The sequence below is a fragment of the Exophiala bonariae genome, assembly GCF_035927105.1.
Source record: "Exophiala bonariae strain CCFEE 5792 chromosome Unknown scaffold_12, whole genome shotgun sequence".
In the NCBI taxonomy this organism is placed as follows: Eukaryota; Fungi; Ascomycota; class Eurotiomycetes; order Chaetothyriales; family Herpotrichiellaceae; genus Exophiala; species Exophiala bonariae.
Window position 1 is genome coordinate 355,637 of NW_027042487.1, and position 19,192 is coordinate 374,828.

At 49.5% G+C, this 19,192-nt stretch overlaps 5 protein-coding genes across 5 annotated transcripts; 3 read left to right on the top strand and 2 right to left on the bottom strand.

Moving 5' to 3' along the window:
• Positions 1 to 362: 362 nt before the first annotated feature.
• Positions 363 to 1,871, bottom strand: LTR84_002134 (uncharacterized protein; the record flags this gene model as incomplete). The annotated part of the gene is made up of 1 exon (XM_064845748.1): positions 363 to 1,871. One exon carries the CDS (start codon positions 1,869 to 1,871, stop codon positions 363 to 365), a length of 1,509 nt encoding a protein of 502 aa, XP_064706602.1.
• Positions 1,872 to 3,556: 1,685 nt separating this feature from the next.
• Positions 3,557 to 6,022, top strand: LTR84_002135 (uncharacterized protein; the record flags this gene model as incomplete). The annotated part of the gene is made up of 3 exons (XM_064845749.1): positions 3,557 to 3,754; positions 3,804 to 5,843; positions 5,900 to 6,022. The coding sequence occupies 3 exons, from the start codon at positions 3,557 to 3,559 to the stop codon at positions 6,020 to 6,022; spliced, it is 2,361 nt and encodes a 786-aa protein (XP_064706603.1).
• Positions 6,023 to 6,654: 632 nt separating this feature from the next.
• Positions 6,655 to 7,990, top strand: LTR84_002136 (uncharacterized protein; the record flags this gene model as incomplete). Its single annotated transcript, XM_064845750.1, has 2 exons — positions 6,655 to 7,657; positions 7,968 to 7,990. The coding sequence occupies 2 exons, from the start codon at positions 6,655 to 6,657 to the stop codon at positions 7,988 to 7,990; spliced, it is 1,026 nt and encodes a 341-aa protein (XP_064706604.1).
• Positions 7,991 to 8,517: 527 nt separating this feature from the next.
• LTR84_002137 (uncharacterized protein) lies at positions 8,518 to 10,011 on the bottom strand (the record flags this gene model as incomplete). Its single annotated transcript, XM_064845751.1, has 1 exon — positions 8,518 to 10,011. The coding sequence occupies one exon, from the start codon at positions 10,009 to 10,011 to the stop codon at positions 8,518 to 8,520; it is 1,494 nt and encodes a 497-aa protein (XP_064706605.1).
• Positions 10,012 to 10,447: 436 nt separating this feature from the next.
• LTR84_002138 (uncharacterized protein) lies at positions 10,448 to 19,143 on the top strand (the record flags this gene model as incomplete). The annotated part of the gene is made up of 4 exons (XM_064845752.1): positions 10,448 to 15,558; positions 15,784 to 15,804; positions 16,301 to 16,765; positions 16,824 to 19,143. 4 exons carry the CDS (start codon positions 10,448 to 10,450, stop codon positions 19,141 to 19,143), a joined length of 7,917 nt encoding a protein of 2,638 aa, XP_064706606.1.
• Positions 19,144 to 19,192: the final 49 nt, after the last annotated feature.

Below are 19,192 nucleotides of genomic sequence, written 5' to 3' on the forward strand. Positions count from 1 at the left end.
AGATATTATCTCTGCCTATTCATCCAGAACCCAATTCATTCTTCCCCCTCATAGATTCAAAACCTCTCTTACGTGCACTGCATTTGATAGACATCTCCTCAGAGACTAGCTGGCATCCAGCCGTCCTCCACCGTGGCTCAGCCTTGTGGTACTTCAAACACTCCTCCCGTCAATTTACTCCTTACCGCACCTTCCTAATCCCAGTTCATGACATCCTGCATACCAATACCTGCACCTAGTTTCATACTTATATTCATAATCATATCTCACCATGATGCCGGCATCAAAGCTTGACTCAAACATATCAATACGCTTTCAAAATTGTCCACCGACAGATTGTTCACAATTGGTTACCATCACCATCACCGGTGCGGTTGCCCGCCCACTGGAACACCTTGTTCGTCTTCTTCAACAGCCTCAATGATCTGGCCTATGCCACCCTGAGTAATCTGATCGGCTTCCCATCTGCGCCGTCTAACGTTCGCGTGACGGCCGAACAGTCCTAAGGCTAGGACAGCAGGTACGGGCAACAAGGCGAGTACCGCTTGGAAGATCAAAGCTCGGTGCATATTTTGTGGAGGATCTGCACCATCACCAGCCTTGAGAGCGTCCATGATGACAATAAAAATGCCACCAAGGAGTTGACCACCACACCAACATAACGTACTGGCCAATTCCGGACCCAAGGGATAGTGAATCTCTACCAAGAACTCCAGAACAACCGGAACCATTCCAAAACTTGCGGCACCTAGCAAGGCGACTACCACGTACACAAAGGCCAATGATCGACTACCAGGGGCCCAAAGGAAAATCAGATAACTGATTCCAACCACGGGTACAGCCGACTTCATGAACAGAAGATAAAATTTGTATTTGTCCATGATTGGAGACGAGATGGCGGCAAAGACAAGCCCAACAACAATCAGGATGGCTCCGGCAATTCCAGCATTGTCTTCACTGAAGCCGTATGGCTCAAGGATTTGATTGATCAGACTGCTAAAGGCATTGAAGAGGCCGACGTATGTCGAATATGCTAGGAATATGATGAAAAATTCTGGGGAATGAAGGAGGACTTGAAGATCTTTCTTCATGGAGCTCAAGCCTTGGCTTTGTTCGTTGGAAGTAGCACCTGCTGAAGGTGGAGTCGGGGGTCGCGAAGGGATAAAGAAGGCGGGAATACATGCGATGGAAGAAATAATGGAGACGTATAAAACCAGGTTGGGAATATCCGAAGGCTTGTCGGCCCAAAATGGGGATATCAACTGACCAAGAGCGGCACCAAATGGGTTGGCAAGGGAGGCGACGGCAGTTGCAGCGGTTCGTCCTTGAGGACTGAACCATATGTTGCTATATGAGGTGGGAGAAGCCAAAACGAAGGGCTGAGCAAAGCCCAGCAACAGTTGGCCAAACATGGCGCCAGCGAAGCTGGCTTTGTAGGTGGCGCCGTATTTCACCCAACTGCCAACAAGGAGAAGGCCAGCGGAGATCATGATGGACATCTTGCAACCAAATCGATGCAAGATATAGGAACTGAAGGCAGAAGCTGGTACAAAGGCGAACAAATATGCTGTCGATAGCCAATTGATTTTGGATTCCGAGATGTTGAAGAACTGGGAAGCAGTATCAGAGACGGGAGCAAATGTGATCCAGCCCCAGGAAGCGACGATATTCAACAGAACCAGCTGGGTCAAACCAAAGAAGCGTCGTTTGTACACCTTGTATACAATGGTGTCGCTGGTGGAAATACGGGAGAGAGTGCGTGTTGGACGAATCAAGTGAGTGTTGTCGGCAACTGAGGCTTGTGAATCGAGGGAAGCACCGGATTGTGTTCGAGGGTGCTGAACCACATCTTTGACAGGTGGGTTTCCCATGTTTTCGAAGCTGCAAGAGATAAGAGCTGGAGGCTGATTGAGAAATATTGAGGTCTGGACGTTGACTTTGGAAGTTCCAAGGAAAGTCGCAAAGGTTGGTAGAAGAAGGGGCCTGCCTTCGAGTTCTTGGGGATCTCCAGAGTCCAGAGTGCTTTTGAAGCGAAAGTGACTATCATTATCTTGCCAGCATTGGACCTTGTTAAGCGATCAACCGAGGTGCTTTTGATAAGGCAAGCGATACCACTCTACCTGCCTAAGTGTTTGGATGGGAAGATGATACGGATACAGGTTGTCTGGATCGCCATGCGATCATGCGAATCACAAGAATGACGGGACCCATGGGGCCACTTTCAAGGTTTGAGTTAACGATGCTTGACAACCGGTGCTGTTTCTAGACAGGTTTAGTGTTTCGGACAGAAAGCTCCATCTGGGATCCATCCGTTCTACGCAGTACATTTCCAGAAGATGATCTCGTGACTGACAGCTCCAAGGTGGTGTTGGGCGTATCTCGTATCCATTGAAGATGGCAGTGGTACACGAGGGGAGCTTCGGGAGGTACGGAGTATGTATCTACGTATTATCCTAGTGGTGGACGATGTGGCTTTCTCATCATCTACATAACAACTGTTGGTGCTGACTTGTGTCTATCCAAGTCACTACCCCTAGAAATGCTCTTTTCAATACCTTTGGTGCCTACGAGTAAGTAGGTGCTAGGTAGCCAGAGCATGCCGGAACTAGAGCCGAGATACCCAAGGTACCTGCTGGGTGTCTGCCTGTCACCGCCACATTTACTTAAGCCACCCGGGCAATTTGGTGACGGAATCTGATGCTTATTAGGCGTCAAGGGCCCGAGGCCCTCTGAGTCTCTGACTGCACAGTCCACCATTGCTTCAAAGTCAAATTGGCAATTGGCATATGGTTTGACTGATGATGGGACCTTGCATAGAATACCCCATCTTCTCCCGTGCCGATATTACTTTTGTACGACTCTTCGGAATTCGATCAACCATCAAAGTCAATGAGATGCTTCTATCTATCCGTCGGTGGCACCTTCCACTGCCAGATGATTGATCAATTGAACCCCCTTAAGGAGACTCGTGGCATTCAGTTCGCCTAAGCTGGCTCCTTAGGCCGCGCTTGATCTTGAACCGGGACTGGTTGAGATTGCGCCCGAGTGGCCCCCATCCCGGTTTGCTGTCATCCGTCTCCCTTTTTCTTTCCTCTAACTTGAACAGTTGGCTCATTTCCAGGCTCAGCTGCCATCCCCTGCCCTCCTTTCTCCAGCGGCACTGATTTATCTGTACTAGCGAGTTACTAGAGGTAGTTAGTCGCTTCTTAAAAAGTTCGACTTCGTGTCTATCTCTGGACTACCGATACTCAATTATTGACGAGATTTCGGGTGTCTTGTCCTTTACGTGTTCAGCCTGCCCAGCCATACCGACACTCCTTCAACTGACTGATATTCGTTTCCAATTCTAATCCTGCCTCCCTCGTATTCGACTCACCTGTCATAATGCAACACTAAGTTACACACACTGTAAAGACCCAAATCATGAACAGGTTGAAAACATCCTTTCGATCAACATCCGATACCTGCTACCCCTAGGGTTCGATCCTTTGTCTGCTAGGAGTACTCTAGTCCCATTCACACCGATCCATCTGCCAAAGAGGAGGAAGGAAACAATATGCAACGATTTCAGTTCGGCCTTAGGCAGTCCGCCGAAAGCGTCGACGACAATCGCAGCCGTTATGTTCCCAGTTCTGTATACAGCGCAGGCGGTCCAGGACCAGCCGAGGATTCGCCTGCCGTCGACCAGACTCAGAGTTATATGTCGGGAGGATTACGCGGTCCCTTTGAAGAACAAACTCCTCGTTTCGCACCGGTAAGCCGTAAGATCTTGACTGTTGGCTCTCAAAACTGACAGCAGCCAGCCGAGTTTCCCACCCCAGAAGGGACCTCGAAATTCTACCCTTCTAAACATCAACGATCCCGTCGCCATGCATTTGTTGACAGAGACTGCAATCAGTGACAGCAGAGAATTCGAAATCTTGTCATTCGACGAAATAGAGCAGTTGAAGAGAGACAAAGTATTTCTCAGAGGCAAGATTGACACAGTGAAGCGGAAACTGGGCCTGGAAAGCAAATTACGAGATGCAGCACAATCCCTCAACCGTCTATATTCCACCCGCGAAACAGGAGACAACAACAACTCTCCCACCAAAAAACGTCGAAGCTTCCTAAATGCGAGGGGCTCGGCCAACGATACAGTCGCCCGAACTGATGATGAATACACCGCCAGTAACAAAAAGGTCGAGGAATTGAGCCGTGAATTGAAACAGTTGGAGATGCAGTTCGAGAATACCGAGAGGCGCATTTTGGAACACACAGCTGGTATTCTACAAATGACGCACAAGGGCCTCAAAAAGAATATCAGGCGGACCGAATTGCCGCGGAGTCCGGAGAGCATGACCAGTCAGATGAATGGTCGTGGCTCTGGTGCTATTGATGGACTTGATGACTTTGACGAGCGTAGCCTCTATCAGGTTCCGGACTATGTGACCGAGTTTGGAGCTGCCTCGGGTGCTCCCAACAAAGGCCGACCAATCAGTCGAGACACCCAACCTATAGATGACTTTGCGAACCGATTACAAGAGCTCAATTCCCGTCTTCATGCCATGATCACACAAGCCGGTCCACACGAACATTTCGATCCACCTCCTCAACCTACCGATGAACATGTTTCAGGTCGCGTGGGTGCTCAGATTCAGGCATATCTCGGCTACATGTCACAAGGTCTCGATGCTATGCAAGCAGCCCAAGCTCGTGCAACTGCAGCCGTCGAGAAATCCTTGGTGGATTCGGAGGATCAGGTTGAAGATGTCAATATACGTCTACAGGATATGCTCGAAAGGACAAACTCTGTTAGTCACAGCCCGCTGTTACCTAACGATGAGGCTCGTGGGAAGGATTTACAGTCTCAATTGGCCTTCTCGTCTGTTGTCCTGGAGCGTCTGAATTCAAGAATCGAAACTCTGGTCGAACAAAAAGACATTTTGACCAGACAAATTCAGCAGCAGCGTGAACTCAACAGCAAGTCGGATGCCCAGCGAGATGCTCATATTCATGATCTCACAGAACAGTTGGAGGGCTCGAAGAAATTACATGCCGTTCATGAGGAAGAGTCTCAACATTCTCGGGACCAAATCAACCTCCTCATGGAGCAACTGGATAGTGCAAAGCAAGAGAGTGTTCTTCTCGAGCAGCAACGGGGCGTCAACGACAGTAAGGCTGTGGAAATCGAACGATCAGCACGCAAGCAGCTAGAAGACAAACATCTCCAAGATTTGAAAGCAAGAGAGGATCAGCATGCCGCAATTTTGGTACAAATGCAAGGACTTGAGACGAGCAAGGCGGAAGCTGAGGCCGAGCTTGCAAAGTCAAAGGAAGAGATGAAAGCGCTCGAGGTGGAAGTTGTAAGAGCACAGACCGAATTGACCGTGGTCAAAGCTGAGCTGGATGGTGCCTATGGCACACGAGCTGAACGAGCGGCTGATGTTTCTATGAACCCTGCGGTGCAAAAGGAAATCGATGCACTGAACGCCCGAAACGCCGATATGGAGAGTCAATTGGAATTCCTGACGACACAGCATCAAACCAAGGGCACGGGTAGTGCGGAATTACAAAACAAAGTCAACGCTCTACAGCAAGAATTGAAGGATACCATCGAGGAGTACGAAGTCATGACGAAGCAGAGCATTGATGACGAGAAAGAGCGAGATCATCTCGAAGAAACTGTCGATACTCTTCAGCAACGATGTGAAACGCTTGAAATGCAACTCAATGAGGAGAAGTTGAAATGGATGGGTGTCAAAGCGGGTTCTTCCATGGAAACAATGTCAACAATGGTGTTGAAGAATGAATTCAAGAAAATGATGCGTGAGACACGTGCTGAGAATCTCAAGACGATCAGGGTGAGTGACAGGGTCGAAATCTTGTGTGCGTGAGGCCCATTCTAACGAATTTGCAGGGCGAGCAAGAAGAGCGACGCAGATTAGAAGGAATTATCAAGGGCTTGAAACGAGATTTGCAACAAACCACATCTCGAAAGGACATCCCAGCAGTCCAAAATGGTGGAATAGAAGCGCGTTAATCATTAGATGCCATGACTCTCACGACCCAATTTACGACATACGAGGACCATGGAGCAAGACCTACAATGGTCGAGAATGCTCCATGTTGGAGGGGTGTTAATACTAATTTGTATTGCATAGCGAATTCGGAATCTGTACCATTAGCTCCTCATTGGGCCCAGACAAGGGAAAAGGGCGAATTATTTTAATAGCACATTTATTGGAAATGCGTGCTAGGGGGCAAGGCTTGATCAAACAAACAGGAATATGGGTATTTCTATCATGGATAATTTGGAGCATTTTGATATACTGAGGTATGTCAATCACAAGAATCAACATCAACAAGACTTGAAACTGTTGGACTTTGTCAATCGTCGCTTCCTCAGTTCATCCGTTATGCAAATCATATGTCAGTCTCTCCGTCCGAAGCTCTTGCCATTGCGAGAGAGGTCCTCACCCATGCAGCCACTTGTCCCTATTTGAAGACTTTATCCTACAGGGACTCATCAATTACTCAAAGTCAAACATTCCTTCCCAACCTCTATCATACCGATGATTTTGGCTACACATTCATTTGGAGATAGAAGCTAATCAGCAGAATAACCTCCCTCCCTTTCATCCACCAAATTCGTCGCTGATAGATCCCGTGGTCATGGCTGAATGCGATATCCTGCCCGAGACCAACCTATCTACCTCGGAAAAGGCCATTCGCAGGACAAAATCCTTCCAGTCATTGCGTTACCAATGGCTGAGTTCTGACGAAGCCCTCAGTTCAGAGAAATACTCAGACTCGATTTACGATGCGGAACCAGTGTTTTCCAAACAGAATCTCCCCGAGCTCATCAGTCCCGCCAGTGTAGAAAGTACTGACGACAACACGAGTCCCGTTCTAATGCTTTCTCCTTCATTGTCACCTCGAACGCCCCATAGTCAGTGGCCAATTCTCCAGTTGAGTACCATAATCGAACAAAATAGCATTCAGACACTCCGAGCATCACGATCAGCTCCTCGACTGCGAGACAGTCCCGAGAAGCATGCTACGCTCGTTCACCCAAAGGCATCCGATCGTTCCCTTCATCCTTTCGTCCATGCAGACACAACCATAAATGGTTTACCAGACACCTCATTATATCAAGCTCGATCCCTGTCTTTGAATAACCTCGATACCATACTGAATCAGATGATAGCAAGAGATTCTGAGCCTCATTCATCATTGACCTCAGAAGGAGGCATTGATATTGCTCAGCTCCCTCAATATCCCCTTCGACCCGGTCTATCGCCCCCATATCGCTCTCCAACACCTCCAGGTCTGCCATCTTTTGGCTCTCCAGAAGCACAGACATTTCGATTGACGCCTGATCAACCTAGATCACTCTGGTCTCGTTTCTGGGGGTCACCGACGGTGGTGCCTGCTGGTCAAGCACAATCAGCTATCTCAATGATATCGCCTTCGATAGATTCGGATTCACCATCCTTAACGCCTCAAGTCGATCTGACCAGTCCATCTAGCGAGGGTTTCAGGCGTACTTTGGCTATGATAGGGATGTCAAGGATTGTCACACCACCCGTTAAGCCTTCTCAAAGTCCAAGAGCCTCTCTGCCACCCGGAATCACCATATCCACGACACCTGGACCACTTGTTCAAGCCGAGGATAGTACCTTTATCAGGGGAAGGTTTCATTCAAGAGTTAGTGGGCATGGAATTGGCATTAGAGCGCTGGAATCACATCCGCTTGTTCGCAGATCACAAAGTGACCACGGAAGCGTTATTGAGGAACAAGTTAGGGCCATTGACAAAGCGTGTCAAAGGGCAGACCGAGAAGCTCTTCATGAAGCTCGATCGGTCTCGTCTTCCGGACGACCAAGGGGGAGGACACAACGGCGTTCTGGAACGGGTTCGTCGGGTATTCCGCCCATGACAATGACCCACAGGTTAGACATGGACGGTGGCTCTATACCAGATAGCACGCGAAGCGGTCCTAGATTAGCCAGTATACTTGAAGACCGCAGAGAGCAGAGCACATTACAAGTTGGCAACGAAAAGCTGAAGCAGAGAAGGATGAATTGGAGGAAGGTATGTGTCGCGATGGGCTGTTGCCGTGACTTCTGGATTTGGTGGTGCTGTGGGTGTGGCCTCGAGCCTGAGGATATCCATGGGGGAGGCATCAGTCTCAATCCTGAAAGATCACTCTTGTATCGATAACCCATCGTGGGGGAAGCGAGATATATTGTAGCCCGAATGACATGAATATATTCTAATTGTAGCCTCATCCCAACCTCCGTAGACAGAAGCCTTCTCAGTCATGCCGGCTCAACACCGATGAAGGAATTTTATATCCCCCGGTCACAAATGGGTGTAATCGCCATCCCCACCAATTCGAAGCCCGCAAGAGCAAAAACACAGACACGCTAAAACGCTAGACCACAAAAGATAAAAAAAGAGCCAACCAAGACCTGCCCTGCCCTGCCTGGCCATCACGACCAAAACGAACATTCCACAACGAACAGCTAAAAATCACTGCACCAGTTCATCCCGCCCCAGCATCTTCGCCATGGGATCGTCTGCCGCGACGCGGTTGCGCTTGTACGACTCGAGCTCGTCGTGCGAGATGCCGGACTGGATTTCCTGGAGGGTGCGTTTCTTGGCCGTGGTTGTCGTCGTCGACGAAGATTTGTGGTCTGTGTCGGGCACGACGTGTTCACCATCCTGTCCGGTCGTGATTTTCTCCTTCTCGTCGTCTTCGTCTCGTGAAGCCAGATGGCCGCCGTCCTCTAATAGCGCCGTGCCCGTGCGCAATCCCTCTGCATCTTCAAAGGCGCGCTTTCCCGCATCGCCCGTGCAGTAGCTGTTCTTCACCGTGCTGTGGCAGCACGCGTAGCCCCACGTGAAGTTGCGCCACCAGCTGCCCCAGACGCTGCTGTGGTTGTTCGTGAACACGTCCTCGGCGTACTTGGAGCGCGCTTTCTGCACGGGGAGGCCTTTGACGTGGCCCTGGGCGTCGTACTCGACGTAGCGCTCCGATGCGCGCACGGCGTTGAGTTTGGAAAGTCTTTTGACGCTCTCGTTCTGCGGGAGATGTTCGGATCCGCCGTACTTGTCGAGGAGGGCTTTGCGCGCCGAGGCTTTCTTCTCGGCGGCTTCGAGCGTGAGTTTCTTGTGGAGAATCTCGCCTTCGGTGGGGTTGGCTTGGAGGTGCAGTTTCTTGCTGCCGCTGCCCGATTCTTGTGTCTCCCACGCGTATTGCTGGGCGCGCACGAAGGCGTTACTGTCGTCGGTGGACGGGCGGATGAAGTTCTCCTCCGCGATAGATTCTGAAGTACCGCCGTCTTTCGAGAGATCTTGTGCCGATGTGTCCATCGAGCGGGTTTTGGGGTCGTAGCGTGCGCTGTCGAGGTCGAGGTTGAGTAGGTATTTGGCGGTGTCTTCTCGGAGGCGTAATTGCCGAGTTGAGGTTGGTTGGGAACGTCCCATGTCGGTTTCTTCGCCGTAGCGGGCGTCGGAATCTGGGTTAGGTGTTGCGTCGCCACTTGTGATGGCGCCGTCTTTTAACGTCGTTGCGGCAGCTGCTCGCTTCAAAGACTCGAGTTCTTCGTATTCCTGTACCACTCCGCCGTACTCTCGATTGTCGTACCCATTCCAGCGATCCCGTTTGGCATCCCACCCGAGTGAGACATCTTCGACGACTTCGTCAGCTTGTATGTCCTTTCCCGTCCACTTGGCGCCCTTCTTCCGCGGCCGACTCAGGCAATCCTTCGTCTTATGGGTCATGGCACCGCAGTTTTCACAGGCTCCCTTGCGGTATTTGGTGGCTGCAGGCCCGAGTTTTTTGCCCCGGTCGTACCATTTCGCCTTGTCAAGAGTGTCTTTGGATTCTGTCTGTAGACGTTGGTGTTCGAGGTAGTCGGCGTCGCTGGTAGTTTCGGCCCAGAAGGGTCGTTTCGAGATGAAGGATGGAATGTATTCGTTGCGGGATTGATCGGGCCCGGAGGGTGGTTTGTTGGATGACATCGTCGCTGTGAAGAAGAGTAATGTTTTGCAGGTGAGAGGAATTGACAGAGAAGATGTGGTCTCTGTGTTGATCAACGGGTTGTAAAGATTGTGGTGAGTGCTGGTGGGGAACGGAAATTGAGAATGAAGTTCACAGAGATGAAATTGCGGAGGCAATTCTCAGCCTTGCGTCACGTCACATGCAAGATACCATAGCCTTGTGAGATCCCGGCGCAATGGTCCCGCATGGATCTCGTCAACAACAACGACAAATGATGCTCATTCGTGAATGTGTCCAGATGAAGAGATACTTTTGGGCTGATGTCGCGTCATACCAAATTAGTATACTGGTCTGCCTGCATCCTTCGAGGTAGAAGCCATCCCAACATGAGCGACGCCGCTTCGACTACGACGAAGACGCGTCCATCCCAATCCATTCAAGATCCCTATGATCGCAATGGAAACCTTTCGAGTTCGTCTCAATTGTCTCGATCACTACCAGGCCCTCCCTCTTGACGATTTCGACCCTCCACTTCCTCTGGGAACCACACGCGAAAATGTCAAAGAACGACCTCGAATATCGGTCATTCGCGTCTTTGGCGCAACCGATACAGGACAGAAGGTGTTGATGCACATCCATGGTGCTCTCCAGTACACGTACATTGAGTATAGTGGCAGTTTGCTTCCAGAAGATGTCGAAGTAGCGATTCGAACTTTGCAACTTTCTATCGATCATGCTCTGGCTGTGAGCTATCGCAAGAACATCTACGAAGGAAAACATCGCTATGTCGCACATATCTCGCTTGTCAAAGCTATACCTTTCTACGGCTTTCATGTCGGATACAGGTTTTACCTCAAAATATATCTGCTCAATCCGCTGCACATGACAAGATTGGCCGATCTCCTGCGCGAAGGTGCAGTCATGAAAAGAGTACTCCAACCGTACGAAAGTCATATGCAATATCTGGCTCAGTGGATGTGCGATTACAATCTTTATGGTTGTAGTTACATCGAGTGTTGCAAGGTCAAGTTTCGTGGTCCAGTCCCGAACTATTTTGACTTAACCAATGCCATGCATCAGTGGCATGACAGATCAATCTCTCCAGAAGATATCTCGGATGAATCTTCACTTCCTAAACAGAGTCACTGTACCCTGGAAGTTGATGTACATGTCAAAGATATCATGAATCGTAGTAACGTTGAATCTCGGCAAATTCACCATGATTTCATTGAACGTGTCAACCCACTTCCGATTGATGCCAAGTTGGTACAAAGTATGGCAGGATTGTGGAAGGATGAAACTCGCAGGAGGAAGACCAGAATGGGTTTGAAAGACCCCAACAGCACTCCGTTCCCTGCCGAAGTTCTGATATCTATGTCTGCTGACGTTCGGAATACTTCTGATGGTGGGTGGATTCATGAGGAAGAGTTCCGTCAGAAGATAGCCCAACTCGCCAAGGCAGAGTTCGAGCAGAGTGATAGAAATGAGCTCCAGTTTGAGACTTTTGTGAAGCCCGTAGCATTGGAAGACAATGTCAAGACAGCACTTGAAAGCGTGGAAGATCTTTACCCTGGAAAGCTGATCGATGCGCGAGCTTCAAATGCAGATCGCAATACAGGCATCAACGATCTCAACGATCTCACGGTCGAGAGCGAGAGTCGGATACTTGTCGACGAATCTCGTGCTCAAGATATCGCGAATGGTCTCTACAGAAGTTCAGACGAAAGTCCACCGTCAGACACAGTTACAGCTACAGCCAACGAAAATGAAGATGGTCTCAAACAGCCAGGAACAAATGGTGAAGTTACAACACCAATTAGTTCTTCGGAATATGCAGAATATGGTATCCGACCTGCTGGCGATTTCATTCATGTTGAACAGGATACCTTTACTATCCCAGATGAATACCTGCAACACAACCTCAAAGACAGCACCAGCTCAAAGCGAACACGGCAGTCAAAAGTCCCAGATTTCAAGCCAAGAAAGAGGCGGAAACAGCTGGTCGATGAAGATGACTTCTTGCCAGAGATGACATTCTCGGGGTCAGAAGATGATCCAGATTTTACTGCTGATGCTGATGAATTGCTCCGCGCAGCAGAGCCATCAATTTCAGAAAAACATCTCATGAACGGAAGCACTGCTACTTCGAAAGTTCTACGGAGTACTGAGCAGACCGCTGTACTCAGAGACCTCGCAAATGAAAGTAACGCTCCACCAGCCTCGTCACAACAATCCACCCTTGCGTTTCCCGCCGTCAAAAACCCCCATGATCCTAACACGATTTTGCGTCTCAGCCAGAGAAGCTCACCATCTCAGAACCTATCACAAGCCTCTCTCGACAAGACCGTGACTCTACCTTACGAGCCCAAAACTCCAGCCAAAAGCGGAGTGTCAATATCACAACAGACTATCCTTCCCTCAACGACTGGAAAAAGCAGCACCTTCGGTCTGTCCCAGAACTTTATGCTTAAAGGCTTGGTTTCGAGTAAGCCTACTTGTTCATTAGAAGTCTATCAAGCTCGAGCGCCCAGTTTCAAGGAGGTCGATTCAACGATGTGGCAAGAAGGTTTGCCGGATGTAATCTACCAGGATGCTTACTATAGTAATGAAGAGGATGTACCAGAACTAGCCAGACAATATGCTGGGCGAGAGTTCAAACTCGAAAGTACGACTGTGCCATTTCTCCCGGACTTTGATCCTTCAGGATCGTCTCTGGCAACATTCGGCCGGAAACCTGCCATACTACTCGATCAGACTGCCGAGCAGACGAGAGACAATCAGAGGAGGAAACGATGCACGATTTCACAATGGAGTATTGCTCAATCACCGCCACGAAAGGTAGATGTGGAAGCATGGCTTGGAGAATACGAGAGTAACGAGAATTTGGCGGTTTCCGCTCCAGTAAAGCCGAGTACACAGACAAAGAAGCATTCGCAAATCGATGGACCTACTCAGAAAGGGAAACATGGCTTCAAGTACACCCAAAAACAATCAAGTACTAGTGTGCAGCACGAGACACAGTATATGAGCACGATGGCTCTCGAAGTCCACGTGAACACGCGAGGGGCTCTTGCACACAATCCTGACGAAGACGCTGTTGCTTGTATCTTCTGGTGCCTACAGACAGACGACGAAGACCTTGAAAGCAACGGCATTAGGGCTGGCTTACACATGGGAATATTGGCCGTGGCAGATGAACCACATACAGCCAAAATGATCGGACGCAATGTTCATTTCGATGTCGAGGAAGAATCAAGTGAACTTGACGTCCTCACGAGACTGGTCGATATCGTCCGGTATCATGACCCAGACATCCTTACAGGCTATGAGGTCCACAATAACTCTTGGGGATTTCTCATTGAACGTGCAAGAATAAAGTATGATCTCAATCTGTGTGATGAAATCTCAAGAATGAAATCTCAATCACATGGGAGGTTTGGGAAGGACGATGACCGCTGGGGATTCAATCACACGTCCACGATTCGAGTCACGGGTCGGCATACAATCAACATCTGGCGGGCAATGCGTGGGGAGCTTAATCTGCTCCAGTACACGATGGAGAACGTGGTCTACCACCTGCTTCACCAGAGAATTCCGCATTACTCCTTTCGTGATCTGACGAATTGGTACAAAAGCAAGAACCCAAGAGACCTCGCCAAAGTGGTGGAATACTTCAGCACGCGGGTGCAGCTGGACATTGAGATCCTCGAAGCCAATGAACTGATTCCCAGGACAAGTGAACAAGCTCGACTCTTGGGTGTGGACTGGTTTTCTGTGATCTCTCGAGGCTCACAGTTCAAGGTAGAGTCGCTCATGTTCCGAATTGCCAAACCGGAGAATTTCATGCTTGTGTCTCCTAGTAGGAGACAAGTTGGTGGTCAGAATGCCCTGGAGTGTTTGCCTCTGGTCATGGAACCACAGAGTGACTTCTACACGAGTCCACTTCTGGTCCTTGACTTTCAATCGCTCTATCCAAGTGTAATGATCGCCTACAATTATTGTTATTCAACATTCCTGGGAAGGGTCGTTAACTGGAGAGGGACCAACAAGATGGGATTCTCGGATTATCGGCGAGAACAACGACTGATTGAGCTGCTAAAGGACTACATCAACGTCGCTCCCAATGGCATCATGTACGCCAAGACCGAAATCAGAAAGTCACTGCTCGCGAAAATGCTCAGCGAGATTCTGGAGACGAGAGTCATGGTCAAGAGTGGCATGAAAGTGGACAAGGATGACAAAGTCTTGCAGAGATTATTGAACAACAGACAACTTGCACTCAAACTCATTGCGAACGTCACGTACGGTTATACATCAGCATCTTTCTCCGGAAGAATGCCGTGCTCTGAGATTGCCGACAGTATTGTTCAAACAGGGCGGGAGACACTGGAAAAGGCTATCGCGTTCATTCACTCCGTAGAGAAATGGGGTGCGGAAGTCGTGTACGGAGATACCGACAGTCTGTTCGTATATTTGAAAGGTCGGACCCGTGAGCAAGCATTTGATATTGGAGAAGACATTGCGGCAACAATTACCAAGATGAATCCTCGACCTGTCAAGCTGAAGTTCGAGAAGGTCTATCATCCTTGTGTGCTCCTCGCGAAAAAACGGTATGTCGGCTTCAAATACGAGAGTCGGACACAGACGGTGCCTGATTTCGATGCGAAAGGGATAGAGACCGTGCGTCGAGACGGTACACCTGCAGAACAAAAGATTGAGGAAACGGCGCTAAAGATTCTGTTCCGCACCTCTAATCTCAGTCAGGTCAAGAGTTTCTTCCAGGCACAGTGTGCAAAAATCATGCAGGGCCGAGTTTCGATTCAAGATTTCTGTTTTGCTCGAGAGGTCAAATTAGGGACGTACAGTGACAAAGGACCCCCTCCGCCAGGAGCACTCATCAGTGCGCGACGTATGCTGGAAGACCCACGGCTCGAGCCACAATACGGAGAGCGAGTACCATATGTGGTGGTCACAGGCGGTCCCGGAGCCAGGCTGATTGACCGCTGTGTGGCGCCGGATGTCTTGCTCAACGATGCACACTCGGATCTAGATGCGGAATACTATATTTCCAAGAATTTGATCCCGCCGCTGGAGCGAATCTTCAACCTCGTGGGGGCTAATGTGCGTCAATGGTACGATGAGATGCCCAAGTATCAGCGCATCCGGAGGGTTGAAGCTGGGCCCGCTACAGAGGGGAGAGAAATCGGTGGACCTTCGAAGAAGACACTAGAATCGTACATGAAGTCGTCAACGTGCTTGGTTTGTCGCCAGTCTTTGGACAGCGAATCCCCAATCTGCAACAATTGCTTCCAACAGGGTCCTCGCAGTATTGTGGAACTACGATCACGGCTGATCAGAGCGGAGCGCAAGGCTGCGCAGATGGCCAAAGTGTGTCGATCGTGCTCTGGGCTGGGCTGGAACGAGGAGATTCGTTGTGATAGTAAAGATTGTCCAGTGTTTTACTCGCGGACGCGACAGAAGGCGGCGGTTGCAAATGAGCATGCGGTCGTGATGCCTGTGTTGAGAAGTCTGGAGATGAAGCAGGAGGGGAATGATGATTTGGCTTGGTGAGGATACTCACTTGGGTGCTTAATGGATTGTTCGATTGTTACGAGTGTTGATTGATGATGCATTGCATAATGGGGGCGAATAAGGCTGGGCGAGGCTATAGGTGGCTGGTTGTTTACGATACCCCCTGGAATCATCCTGTGTAAGATACCTAGGTAGGATAGGGTATGACTAGAGTTGTAAAACATCTCATACTCATATTTAGTGCTAATCATGATGTCCAGTCCTGGTCGCTATCCTGTTATGTGAGGTATTCTTTTGTGCGTTTCTTGCATTAGGTATTTAGTGCGTGACATGTTCTCTTGATTTAACTGGAGTCGATGTTAGGCCGGCGCTGGGCACCTCGTACTTAGTCCCTCGTTAGGCGTGGTTTAACTGTTGGGTGACTGTCACCCCGCTGCTAGTTGGACCGCTAAGCTTGATTTTAGTTGAAAGGCGGTGCGTCTCGACGTCATGCTTGGTGCCCGGAGGATCGCCCACTCCACTGCGTTGCCAATGATGCCCACAGTCGCGGGGGAGGAGCGACCGACTTGAACTCCGCAGGCTTTGGTTCCAATTGCCAGATTCTAGATACACAGTCCTTTGAAGTGACTTCCACCAACCACTTCAGCACAACATCATCGGGATCCTGCTCAACGGAATTTACTCTCGTCTCTCTGTCTCCTCTACTCGTGCGGTCGCGGATCTTATGCGCACCGCTAATTACCTCTCGATGCGGTGCTAACAGATGGGTCCTCTTAGATGGTTCCTCTTCGTTTACGTCCTGGGTGGAATTACGTTCCTTCCATTACTGATCATCCTCGTCCTCGCCCATGCCTACTATACCCTCCCTCCAGCCAAGGACAGTATCTCGACGGATAGCATAGCTGACGATCCTGCGCAACTTTCTCGCTCCGAAGATGATAAGTCTGCCCTCAAGTCCGCCACCGACGATCTAGCAGAGAAGTTCCACCGCAAGCATGATTCCGATGTAGCTGCAGGATATTTTGCCGTCTGTCGCGAATATGTTCCTGGAGGCGTCAATGGGAAACCTCCTGAGAGGCTGACTCCAGCGGGTGAGGTTGTGGCTCAAGAATCTCCGAGTGTGTATCAAACTATGTACAGAAGCATATTTGATAGATCGCAAAAGCCTACAATTGAGCCGAATAAGGATGCTACTGGAAAGAGTGTGAAGAGAAGCAACAATGTCTTTTATGTGGTTCTGAGGTATGTTGTGCCTTTCATGGTCTGAGCTGTGGCGGTTTTATGTCTAACCATGGTTCAGGCACGGTCATCTCATGTTGTATGATGATATCCAACAATTGGAAGTCCGATACGTCATTTCGCTCGAATATCACGATGTTGATATCTACGGTGGCGGAGAGGACATCCCCGAGGGCGAGATCTGGATCAAACGCAATGCTATTCGATTGACCCGCAAACGAACCCGAGCAGGCGATAAGACCAACTCATTACCCTTTTTCTTCTTCAGTGAGAATCTGTCGGAGAAAGAGGACTTCTACTTTGCTCTTCTCAAAAACCTGGAAAAGAGCGATCATGAAGATGTTCCTATCCCACAAGATTTCGATGTTAAGCATATTGTCATGTTGGTACAGAAGCTTCACTCTTCAGAGGAGCATTTACAAACAAGATGGCTCAATGCGTTCATTGGGCGTATGTTTTTGGCTATGTATCGGACGCCCGACCTGGAACGTTTTATCCGGACCAAACTCACCAAGAAGATTTCGCGAGTCAAAAAGCCCAACTTTATCACCAAATTAGCTTTGAGGAAGATTGATCTGGGAAATTCAGCTCCATTTATTACGAACCCACGACTTAAAGATTTGACTGTGAATGGAGACTGTACAGCTGAGGCAGATGTCAACTACACAGGCATGTTCAGAATTGAGATCGCGGCTACTGCACGCATAGAACTTGGAACACGGTTCAAGCCACGTGAAGTGGACATGGTGTTGGCCGCCACATGCAAAAAGCTTGAAGGACATGTGTTGCTCAGATTCAAACCCGCTCCAAGTAACCGCCTATGGTTTACATTTGAAAAAATGCCTCAAATGGATTTGGCATTGGAATCTATTGTCAGTACGCGACAAATCACCTACAACGTCATTCTGCGAGCCATTGAAAGCCGGATTCGGGAGGTCATTGCTGAAACGATTGTGCTGCCTTTCTGGGACGATATGCCTTTTCATGATACAAGCCACGAAAGATATCGCGGTGGGATTTGGAAGAAGGATCCGGTGTCAGCGGCATCGACTGATATCCCCAATGAAGAACCGGAGGATGCTGCTGAAGCTGGATTGTCTGGGACAACTACTCCTGCGGATATGTCCAAGGACGAACGGATTCTAAGTATGCCTGCTTTGGCCGACACCAAAGGACTGGCAAAGTCCAATTCAGCCCGAAAATCTACATCATCCTTCAGCGAGATACTAGGACTGAAGAGTAGCGAACCAGCAGAGAAACCAGATCCACCCACACCGAGACTTATGCGATCGCCTTCGTTTGCGAGTGCTGCAACTCCAACCATCACTAGTAATCATGCCGACATGAACCCGCCACCTCGAAACGGCGAAGGAACACCAAGAAGTGATAGTGTTGCATCATTTCTGAAGGGCATCTCCAAATCAGGTTCGGGAAGCGCGTCGCCATCGGGATCTCAGACAGGATCACCCCCTACCGAGTCAGCCATGGCTAGTGTGATGAAAGAACGGACTGGAAGTGTTGGCTCCAAGGGTTCGAATGATGGCAGTGCACAGCAATCCGAGCTGCAAAGCTCCAATTTTGCGGATTCGCCCATAGCCCGTACCCCGACCACAATGAGTACAGCGTCATTCAATTCTACCAACCAGACTGATCTGAAACGTGACGGATCACGCTCTTCGCAAGAGAGTAATAAACCTAAAGGGTTTGCACAGGCAGCGAGATCCTTGACCACAGCAGATAGGAAGCAAGCGATGGCGTCGATTACTGCAGCAAGTGTCGCGGCACAAAGATGGTCTTGGGGAGTACTTGCAAGAAACAAACAACGCGAGTCACAAGCACTCGCGGAGGGCGGGACGTCAGAGACAGGTATAGACAGTCCCGCAACAATTCCAAGAGAGCCAATGGGTCGTGGACGGCCATTACCACCTCCAGGTATACCTTTACCTCCACCAGAGAAACCAATCAAGAACAACACCTTTTCATTGCCAAAGCGGAAAGCGGTACCTCCGCCTCTACTCCCTCAACGACCAGATAGTAGCATTCAGGGAGAGCCATCTCCCGCAAGATCGTCACCCAGACCGCCGACTCTTCCCGACCGAAGAAGAAGGCAAAGTTCAATGTTGCAGGATGGAGATGCTGAAAGTGAGGTATTGGTGGTTGAGGCGCCTATGGAGTCAGCGCCAACGAGTCCAGCACCGGGCCAGGATGAGCATCATGATGATTTCTTCGGGCATGGAGAACCAGCAGGGAATGATAGACATTCTACGCCGCCACCGTTACCAGCACGAGACAGAGATAGTCCTCCCAATTACGAGGACGACGACTTACGAGAGAATCAGGACCAGGAATTAGATAGGCAGGAGATTGGCATGTATACATAGGTGACAGTTGCATGTCTGTGACCACCTAAATAATACAAGCCAAATGATA